The sequence below is a fragment of the Nerophis lumbriciformis genome, linkage group LG01 (assembly GCF_033978685.3).
Source record: "Nerophis lumbriciformis linkage group LG01, RoL_Nlum_v2.1, whole genome shotgun sequence".
Classification (NCBI taxonomy): domain Eukaryota; kingdom Metazoa; phylum Chordata; class Actinopteri; order Syngnathiformes; family Syngnathidae; genus Nerophis; species Nerophis lumbriciformis.
The window spans coordinates 65,421,453-65,432,500 of record NC_084548.2 but is presented as its reverse complement, the minus strand read 5'-3'; the positions used below and the strand labels follow the sequence as shown (position 1 = coordinate 65,432,500).

General features: G+C 44.2%; 1 protein-coding gene across 1 annotated transcript in view; it reads right to left on the bottom strand.

Moving 5' to 3' along the window:
• Nucleotides 1–2,057: 2,057 nt before the first annotated feature.
• Nucleotides 2,058–11,048, bottom strand: part of LOC133571527 (myosin-7-like) — a 54,870-nt gene continuing 45,879 nt past the window's right edge. The window contains exons 37-45 of the mRNA XM_061924229.1: nucleotides 5,946–6,132; nucleotides 5,680–5,889; nucleotides 3,375–3,500; nucleotides 3,220–3,310; nucleotides 3,040–3,119; nucleotides 2,799–2,903; nucleotides 2,641–2,736; nucleotides 2,419–2,562; nucleotides 2,058–2,328 (exon numbers count right to left, since the gene is read on the bottom strand). Coding sequence (XP_061780213.1) covers nucleotides 2,317–2,328; nucleotides 2,419–2,562; nucleotides 2,641–2,736; nucleotides 2,799–2,903; nucleotides 3,040–3,119; nucleotides 3,220–3,310; nucleotides 3,375–3,500; nucleotides 5,680–5,889; nucleotides 5,946–6,132 — 1,051 coding nt within the window. The 3' untranslated portion in view covers nucleotides 2,058–2,316. The remainder of the gene's footprint in view (nucleotides 2,329–2,418; nucleotides 2,563–2,640; nucleotides 2,737–2,798; nucleotides 2,904–3,039; nucleotides 3,120–3,219; nucleotides 3,311–3,374; nucleotides 3,501–5,679; nucleotides 5,890–5,945; nucleotides 6,133–11,048) is intronic.

Below are 11,048 nucleotides of genomic sequence, written 5' to 3'. Positions count from 1 at the left end.
TGTAGTGTAAAACAGCATATTTGTCAATGTAAACAAGTACCAAATTATTATAGTTGCCTTACTGAAAATGAGATATTATACATCTCATAACTGACTTACCGGTAACTCTTTGAATAGGCAGTGGTCATATGTGTCAGTAATTGCAGTCAATTGGAAAAGGGGTCGGGTTAAATAAGCTTTGCTTCTTCCTACTCCTTTTCGTACATGCTGTAAAGAGCAAAGAAAATATGAAATATCATGTTGTTACTGCATACATGTTCGGATTGAACTTCAACCAACGTACACATACAAAGTCTCCAAGGCAGAAGTGTGTTTAAAAAGTATCCGGTAACAAACGTGTCCGCATCATTCAACCCACTGCGCCACGAGCTTAACTTCATGAATTATTGTGACCACAGGGTGTCGCCCAAAGAACTATTACCACTTCAACTTAAAGACAGGATAAGTCTATTCCAGACGGTCGATGATGAATTGGTTAGTGTTTTTCATACTGACCATGGCTCTTTGTTTGACTTGATCGCACCTTTTCTACAAACCCCGTTTCCATATGAGTTGGGAAATTGTGTTAGATGTAAATATAAACGGAATACAGTGATTTGCAAATCATTTTCAACCCATATTCAGTTGAATATGCTATAAAGACAACATATTTGATGTTCAAACTAATAAACTTTGGCAAATAATCATTAACTTTAGAATTTGATGCCAGCAACACGGTGGCAATAAATACTGATAAAGTTGAGGAATGCTAATCAAACACTTATTTGGAACATCGCACAGGTGTGCAGGCTAATTGGGAACAGGTGTGTGCCATGATTGGGTATAAAAGTAGATTCCATGAAATGCTCAGTCATTCACAAACAAGGATGGGGCGAGGGTCACCACTTTGTCAACAAATGCGTGAGCAAATTGTTGAACCGTTGAAGAAAAACCTTTCTCAACCAGCTATTGCAAGGAATTTAGGGATTTCACCATCTACGGTCCGTAATATCATCAAAGGGTTCAGAGAATCTGGAGAAATCACTGCACGTAAGCAGCTAAGCCCGTGACCTTCGATCCCTCAGGCTGTACTGCATCAACAAGCAACATCAGTGTGTAAAGGATATCACCACATGGGCTCAGGAACACTTCAGAAACCCACTGTCAGTAACTACAGTTGGTCGCTACATCTGTAAGTGCAAGTTAAAACTCTCTTATGCAAGGCGAAAACCGTTTATCAACAACACCCACAAACGCCGTCTGCTTCGCTGGGCCTGAGCTCATCTAAGATGGACTGATACAAAGTGGAAAAGTGTTGTGGTCTGACGAGTCCACATTTCAAATTGTTTTTGGAAACCGTGGACGTCGTGTCCTCTGGACCAAAGAGGAAAAGAACCATCTGGATTGTTATAGGCGCAAAGTTGTAAAGCCAAAATCTGTGATGGTATGGGGGTGTATTAGTGCCCAAGACATGGGTAACTTACACATCTGTGAAGGCACCATTAATGCTGAAAGGTACATACAGGTTTTGGAGCAACTTATGTTGCCATCCAAGCAACGTTACCATGGACGCCCCTGCTTATTTCAGCAAGACAATGCCAAGCCACGTGTTACATCAACGTGGCTTCATAGTAAAAGAGTGCGGGTACTAGACTGGCCTGCCTGTAGTCCAGACCTGTCTCCCATTGAAAATTTGTGACGCATTATGAAGCCTAAAATACCACAACGGAGACCCCCGGACTGTTGAACAACTTAAGCTGTACATCAAGCAAGAATGGGAAAGAATTCCACCTGAGAAGCTTAAAAAACGTGTCTCCTCATTTCCCAAACGTTTACTGAGTGTTGTTAAAAGGAAAGGCCATGTAACACAGTGGTGAACATGCCCTTTCCCAACTACTTTGGCACGTGTTGCAGCCATGAAATTCTAAGTTAATTATTATTTGCAAAAAAAAAAAAAAAGTTTATGAGTTTGATCATCAAATATGTTGTCTTTGTAGTGCATTCAACTGAATATGGGTTGAAAAGGATTTGCAAATCATTGTATTCCGTTTATATTTACATCTAACACAATTTCCCAACTCATATGGAAACAGGGTTTGTAATAAAAAAAGAAGAAAATGTATGTATGATTCATGCTGATATTGGATCCGTGTTCGGCTGCAATATTGGTAAAAAGTTGTTTGGAGACACCCCTCCTGAAGATGAAAGCTGCTAGCACAAAATGAAGCTGAAGTCGTTGTTGTTGTTGCGCTTCATACTGAAATGAAATCATTACATTCTAAGCTAACAAACACAGCAAACGGACGTGAGTCACATGACTACCAACGCAGCACAGTCTCATTCAGAAATCTGCAGGAACACAGAAGAAGAAGAATTTCTCAGCCCTTTTTGCTTTGAAGCTTCGGATCCAAAAAAAGAAAAAAACAATTGCGCACTCACCACGGTGTACTTGCTCACTTGCTCGCGGGTTCGAATCCGCAGCTTGTTGACGGTAGTCTCGGCGATGTCGGCCCTCTCCTCGGCGTCGTCCAGCTCGTGCTGGATCTTCCGGAAGCGCACGGTGCCGGAGCTCATCTGTTCCTCCTGGCACACAAGCAACATTGTCGCGTTTCAAGGTGGCGCCTGGCGTAGTTGTCGGGGCGTGGAGAGAAAAGAACTCACGGCGTTCTCCGTTTGTCTCTTGTAACTTTTGACTTTGCTTTGAAGCTTTTCAATAAGTTCCTGCATCCTCAGCAGCGTCTTGCGGTCCTCCTCCGACTGACGCGCACGCACTCAATGTTAGCATGTAGCGTGTGTGTGCAGGTGCGTGTGTGTGTTACCTGATAGCTGAGCTCTTTGACCTTTCTCTCATAGCGGCGCACTCCTTTCTGATAATCCTCGCTCTTCTTCTGCTCCACAATCAGCTCCGTTTGAAGATCACGCACCTACACACACACACACACACACACACACACACACACACACACACACACACACACACACAATCAGAGGGCCGTCTGCTGCACGAGCTAAAGTGACAAATCAAGTTAGCAGCTAAAAGGAAGTGCATTGCAGACTCACTCTCGTCTCCATCTTGGAAAGTTGCTTCTTCCCGCCTTTCAACGCCATTTGCTCCGTCTCTTCCAATTTGACCTGCAGTTCTGTCGCGCGCAGTCAACACACACACATTTACGCACAGGTGAGGTCGGCCACGCCCGCCTCGCCAGCGCCACCATGTTGGTTTGCTGTTGTTGCTGTTACCTTTGACGTCGCCCTCCATGTTCTTCTTGATTCTCTCCAACATGTTGAAGCTGTCCTGCTCCTTCTTCAGCTCCTCCGCTATCATGGCCGCCTGACGCACAGAAATGTTAGCGAGGAGGTTGGGTTGAGGTCACAGGTCAAAGGTCGGCACTTACATCGGTGATGGCCTTCTTGGCTTTGTCCTCAGCGCTGCGACGCTCCTGCAGCACGTCGTCCACCTCGCCCGCCAGCTGCGACACGTCCGCCTCCAGCTTCTTCTTGTGGCTCACCAGCCCCGCATTCTGCAAATGATCCATCAAGTCAGCCAATAAATCAGTCAGTCAGTCAGTCAATCAGCATTTAAATAAATCTGTTATGACTCTACAGTCAATCAATTAGTCAGTCAGTAAATGAGTTGTTCATTTAAGGAGTCAGTTAATGAGTCAATCTGTTAATCAATCAATCAATCGATCAGTCAGTCAAACAATCCCTCAAACTATCAGCTAGTCAATAAATCTGTCATGACTCAACAGTCAATCAATCAATCGGCCAGTCACTCAATTAATCAGTCAGCCAATTCGTCACTCAATCAATCAGTTACTCAATGTGTCAATATATCAGTGATTGAGTCAATCAATCGGTCAGTCAGTCAATCAGCTTGGCAAACGATCTGTCATGATTCAGCAGTCAAGCAATCGGTCAATGGGTCAGTCAGTCAATAAGTTAATCAATGAGTCAGTGTGTTAATTAATCAATGAATCAATCGTCAGTCTGTCAATAATCAGTAATCGGTCAATTAGTCAATGCGTCAATCTTTCAGTAAATTAGTCAATCAGCTACTGGTGAAATACATTTTTAAACGGCTCAGCAGTTAGTCAATCAATCAGTCAATAGTTTGTTCAGTGGGTCAATCAATCAATCTGTCAATCGGTCAGTCAGTCAATTAATCTGTCGGACTAAGCAGTCAATCGTTTGTTCAGTGAGTCGATCAATCAGTCAGTCAATCATTTGTTCAGCAGGTCAATCAATCTGTCAATCGGTCAGTCAGTCAATTAATCTGTCATGACTTAGCAGTCAATCAGTCAGTTAATCGGCCAGTGAGTCAATCAATCTGTGAAAACTCAGCAGTCAATCAATCAATCAGTCGGTCAGTCAGTCAGCCAATCAATCTGTCATGACTGTCAATTAATCAATCAATCAATCGGTCAGTCAGTCAGTCAGCCATTGTGTCAGTCAATCAATAATCGGTGTATCAGTCAATCAATCAGTTAGTCAATCTGTCGGTGAACGAGTCAGTCAAATAATCAATAATCAGTCAATCAATCAGCTAATCAATCAATTTGTCAACTCAGCAGGCAATCAATCAATCAACCAGCCAACCGTTTGTTTAGTCAGTCAATCAATCAGTCAGCCAATTAGTCTATCAGTTTGTCAATCGGTCAGTTAGTCAATCAATCTGTAATGACTCAGCAGTCAATCAATCAGTCAATTGGCCAGTCATTCAATTATCAGTCAGCCAATCTGTCACTCAATCAATCAGTTACTCAATGTGTCAATATGTCAGTGAATGAGTCAATTAATCAATCGTTCAGTCAGTCAATCAACCTGTCAGTGGCTCATTCAGTCAATAAGTTAGTCAATGAGTCAGTGTGTTAGTCAATCAATGAATCAATCAATCGGTCATTCAGTCAATCAGTCAGTGACTCAGTCAGCCAATCTGTCAATCAATAATCAATAATCGGTCAATGCGTCAATCTTTCAGTAAATTAGTCAATCAATCAGCTACTGGTAAAATCTATTTTTAATGACTCAGCAGTCAGTCAATCAATCTGTCAATCGGTCAGTCAGTCAATTAATCCGTCATGACTAAGCAGTCAATTAATCAGTCAATCGGTCAGTGAGTCAATCAATCTGTCAAGACTAAGCAGTCAATCAATCAGTCGGTCAGTCAGTCAGTCAATCAATCTGTCATGACTCAGCAGTCAATAAATCAATCAATCGGTCGGTCAGTCAGTCAGTTAGCCATTGTGTCAGTCAATCAATAATCGGTATATCAGTCAATCAATCAGTTAGTCAATCTGTCTGTGATTGAGTCAATCAAATAATCAATAATCAGTCAGTCAATCAATTAGCTAATCAATCAATTTGTCATGACTCAGCAGTCAATCAATCAATCAACCAACATTTTGTTTAGTCAGTCAATCAATCAGTCAATTAGTAGATCAGTTTGTCAATCGGTCAGTTAGTCAATCAATCTGTGATGACTCCGCTGTCAATCAATCAGTCAATCGTTTTCAATCTTCATTCGTTCAGTCAGTCAATCAATCGATAGGTCAGTCATTCAATTAGTCAGTCAATGAGTCAACCAATCAAGTCAGTGCAATCATCAATCAGTCAATCAATCCTAAGAGATAACTCAAGTATCAATCAAAGTCTCAGACATTGATCATCAGCCAATCAATCAATAAGTGTTGTGTTGACCTGAGTGCTGAGCAGGTTGGCTCTGTCCACCACCTCCACTAGCTCGTGTTCGGCTATCTTGCGGGCGCAATCCGTCTGCTCCAGGACGCACCGTAGCTCCTCCTCCTCGGCAGTCATCAGTGTGCAACGTCGCTCCAGCAGGACCACCTGTTCTCTCAGCTGATTGGCCAGCTGGACCCTCTCGTCCAGTTCCGCCTTCTGAACTCTGACCTGCAACATGACACCGTCGGCGCTTCGTCCGAATGGCGCCGCCGTCTTTGACGTACCTCAGCCTGCAGCTGTGCGATCATCTTCTGGCTCTCGGCCGCCTGCCTGTTGGCGTGATTGAGATGAACTTCCATCTCGTTCAGCTCAGACTCCATCTTCTTCCTCAGGCGAACAGCCTCGCTGCGGGTGCGGATCTCCGCCTCCAAGCTGGTCTGCATGGTCTCCAGGGAGCGCTGGTGGCTCCGCCTGTTGGACAACAGTTGTACTGATGAACACGCACACACACAAAATCCATCCATCCATCTTCAACCGCTTATCCAGAATGGAGTCGCGAGGACAACAGCTCCAGCAGAGACCCCAAGACTTCCCTCTCCAGAGCAACATTAGCAACTTCCTTCTGGGGGATCCCGAAGCATTCCCAGGCCAGAGAGGTCTGGCCTGCCCCGGGATCTCCTCCCAGTGGGACGTGCAACGAGGACCTCCCTAGGGAGACGCTTGTGAGGCATCCGTACGAGATGCCCGAACCACCTAAGCTGGCTCCTTTCCAAGCGAAGGAGCAGCGGCTCTACTCCGAGTCTCTCTCGGGTGACTGAACTTCTCACCCTATCTCTAAGGGAGATGCCAGCCACCCTTCTGAGGATACTCATTTCGGCCGCTTGTATCCGCGATCTTATTCTTTCGGTCATGACCCACACTTCATGACCATAGGTGAGAGTAGGAATGTAGATAGCTCTGTAGACCGAGAGCTTTGCCTTCTGGCTCAGCTCTCGTTTAGTCACAACAGTGCGGCAGAGAGACTGCAATACTCCCCCAGCTGCTCCGATTCTCACACACAAAATGACTTTTTGAATATACAGTGTGATAAAAAATGAATATGTGTCATTCAAAATGTAACTTTAAGGTTCAATATTTTATGTGGCTTGATATTTATTTTTATTCCATTCCATTACATACAGTATGCCTATTATTTTAACATACATAGTTTTCTGTTGCCAAGTTTGCTTGATGTGATGTGACAACCTACCATGATTAGGTTGGTATTGATACGTTTCTTAATTAATTTTATTGTAGCTGAGATAGGCTCCAGCGCCCCCCGCGACCCCAAAGGGAATAAGCGGTAGAAAATGGATGGATGGATGGTCCTTATGAAGCAGACGTCACCTCAGTGCTGCTTTCCTATTGGTCAAGGGGCGGGACGACCGCAATGCAAATGACGGTCTCTGAACGTGTCATAAGCTGAGGAGGACTAGTATCGATCTTATTAGAAGAAGTCCTCGTTTGTAAGAAGTTTTAAAGCCTCGTGAGTTGTTTTAATGATCAACTAGAACAATTATTGTGAACTATTATTGTTTTTTTTGCGTTTGGTCGTTCTGTTTACGGTTGGAATCAGAGCTAACCCGAAGCTAACGCTAGGCTAACACTCTAGTATAATAAGGGTTGTTGCAATTGTACTAATAATTGTCGTCCTCGCCATTGAGCCGTTGTTTAAATATTTGTTCTGTGTGGATTATTTTGGCTCTGGGTCTTAAAGGGGGAATGTTTTGTTTCTTCTGAAGTCAACGTTCACCTGATGGCCGAACAATGACTTAGGCGGTAAATAGAGACAGTCATCCTTGGTGCGTGTACATGGTCTGTATGAATTTTCTTTTCATGAATGACAATTGAAAAAATATTGGTTGATCTTGCCCCAAGTGGAGGAGTTCAAGTACCTCGGAGTCTTGTTCACGAGTGAGGGAAGAGTGGATCGTGAGATCGACAGGCGGATCGGTGCGGCGTCTTCAGTAATGCGGACGCTGTATCGATCTGTTGTGGTGAAGAAGGAGCTGAGCCGGAAGGCAAAGCTCTCAATTTACCGGTCGATCTACGTTCCCATCCTCACCTATGGTCATGAGCTTTGGGTTATGACCGAAAGGACAAGATCAAGGGTACAAGCGGCCGAAATGAGTTTCCTCCGCCGGGTGGCGGGGCTCTCCCTTAGAGATAGGGTGAGAAGCTCTGCCATCCGGGGGGAGCTCAAAGTAAAGCCGCTGCTCCTCCACATCAAGAGGAGCCAGATGAGGTGGTTCGGGCATCTGGTCAGGTTGCCACCCGAACGCCTCCCTCGGGAGGTGTTTAGGGCACGTCCGACCGGTAGGAGGCCGCGGGGAAGACCCAGGACACGTTGGGAAGACTATGTCTCCCGGCTGGCCTGGGAACGCCTCGGGTCCCACAGGAAGAGCTGGACGAAGTGGCTGGGGAGAGGGAAGTCTGGGCTTCCCTGCTTAGGCTGCTGCCCCCGCGACCCGACCTCGGATAAGCGGAAGAAGATGGATGGATGGATGGATGGATGGTTGATCTCAATTTCATTTTGAAATATAAAATATTTATAATAGTATTACTCTTAGGCTATGTCTACACTAAGCCGGATAACCCCTTAAACGAATAATTATTTAGCCTAAGCCCCGTTTCAGCCACATTAAACCAGCGTTTAAGGTTCCCCTCCTTGGATATTCTTTTACACGGGTAAGTGCACCGTCTAGTTCTTGAATCTCCGGCTTTTAGCTTTGTATGGACTCATTGATCGTTTACAAACTGAGTTCGGAGAGGAAGTGACGCCAGAAAGACCGCGCCCCTCACAGGAAGTGACGTCAGAAAGAACGCGCCACAGCCAGCTTCATAATAAAGCGGTTCCGTAACTCGGATCTAACCACTGGAAATATGAAGGCGAGTCATCCAGACATGCCCGTGTTTCTCCTTCCTCTACTTGTACAGACGCTTGTGGAAATCACACATGAATACCTTAAGAGAAAGCGATTGCAGCTATTTGGGATACAACACTTCTCAGACGGCGAGGGAACTTTCGAATGACCTGGTCAGCTGTGATTCTACTTACCGAAAAACTTAGTCCATTTGTCGAAGGCGAGACAACGAGAATGCGGGCTCCCGTGGATGTGATTAAAAAAAAAAAAAAGGTAGAGTGTGCTTTGCATTACCTGGCCGTCGAGGGAAGACTACGGAAAACGACAAATGCTTTTGGACTGGCGAAGCGGACTGTATCAGTTATTGTCCGCCATGTATGTCGCGGACTCAACGTCTAGGTCCAGAGTATATTAAGTCACCAAAAACTAATGGACAATGAAGGTGAAGGCAAAAGAGTGAGGAGTGTCCTGACCAGATATCTCGATCCCTAGTTTGATGTTCTCTATCACATTGTTTACGTGTCTAATAAAGATTTGATTAATTTATGATGGCTCAGGTGTGATTCACTACAATAGGGCCCCACAGCACACTGGATTCCAGTTAATTGAAATACCACAACACTGGATGTGACTATGACTTGCGCATTTTCCGCGCATGCGTACTAGGTCGCGTTGTGCCGCCGGAGGACGGAGGGGGCGGGGGTCTTAAATGGTGGCATTGTTGCGTGTGGACACGGATAAGGTTAGGTGGGATTTACCCTGGATAATCTTATCCGGCTTAGTGTAAACGGGGCCTTAGTCTATTTTGTCTTTAGTATTTGGGGTGGTTTTGCTCGGTTGGTAGAGCGGCCGTGCCAGCAACTTGAGGGTTGCAGGTTCGATCCCCGCTTCCGCCATCCTAGTCACTGCCGTTGTGTCCTTGGGCAAGACACTTTACCCACCTGCTCCCAGTGCCACCCACACTGGTTTAAATGTAACTCAGATATTGGGTTTCACTATGTAAAGCGCTTTGAGTCACTAGAGAAAAGCGCTATATAAATATAATTCACTTCACTTCACATTTAAATATTGAATTAAAATAAAGTATTTATTTTTGTTTTAAATTCCTTGTCATCAAAAGAAAATTCAACTCCGGCTGTGACATCTTGTGTGTACCTGACATACTTACATTACAGTATGCTGGATTTATGCTGTTTTATGTCAGTCTTCATATTCATCAACATCAGTGTTTGCCTTTTTAATATTTAATTCTTAAAAGGGAACTGCACTTTTTGGGGGATTTTGCCTATCATTCACAATCCCTCTGCAAGACAAGAACACCTATGTTTTTCTTTTTGTTTGCATTCTAAATCGTAAATAAACATTAGCAAAAGTCAGCGGCTCTATTCCGCCTATAAAGCGCGCTAAACACATCCAAACACCTTCATCAACGTTTCATATACATGCTGTAAGTATAAATTTAATGTACAAACCCCGTTTCCATATGAGTTGGTAAATTGTGTTAGATGTAAATATAAACGGAATACAATGATTTGCAAATTATTTTCAACCCATATTCAATTGAATGCACTACAAAGACAAGATATTTGATGTTCAAACTCATAAACTTAATTTTTTTTTTTGCAAATAATAATTTACTTAGAATTTATGGCTGCAACACGTGTCAAAGTAGTTGGGAAAGGGCATGTTCACCACTGTGTTACATGGCCTTTCCTTTTAACAACACTCAGTAAACGTTTGGGAACTGAGGAGACACATTTTTTAAGCTTCTCAGGTGGAATTCTTTCCCATTCTTGCTTGATGTACAACTTAAGTTGTTCAACAGTCCGGGGGTCTCCGTTGTGCTATGTTAGGCTTCATAATGCGCCACACATTTTCAATGGGAGACAGGTCTGGACTGCAGGCAGGCCAGTCTAGTACCCGCACTCTTTTACTATGAAGCCACGTTGATGTAACACGTGGCTTGGCATTGTCTTGCTGAAATAAGCAGGGGCGTCCATGGTAACGTTGCTTGGATGGCAACATATGTTGCTCCAAAACCTGTATGTACCTTTCAGCATTAATGGCGCCTTCACAGATGTGTAAGTTACCCATGCTTTGGGCACTAATACACCCCCATACCATCACAGATGCTGGATTTTCAACTTTGCGCCTATAACAATCCGGATGGTTTTTTTCCTCTTTGGTCCGGAGGACACGACGTCCACAGTTTCCAAAAACAATTTTAAATGTGGACTCGTCAGACCACAGAACACTTTTCCACTTTGTATCAGTCCATCTTAGATGAGCTCAGGCCCAGCGAAGCCGACGGCGTTTCTGGGTGTTGTTGATAAACGGTTTTCGCCTTGCATAGGAGAGTTTTAACTTGCACTTACAGATGTAGCGACCAACTGTAGTTACTGACAGTGGGTTTCTGAAGTGTTCCTGAGCCCATGTGGTGATATCCTTTACACACTGATGTCGCTTGTTGAAATTCTAAGTTAA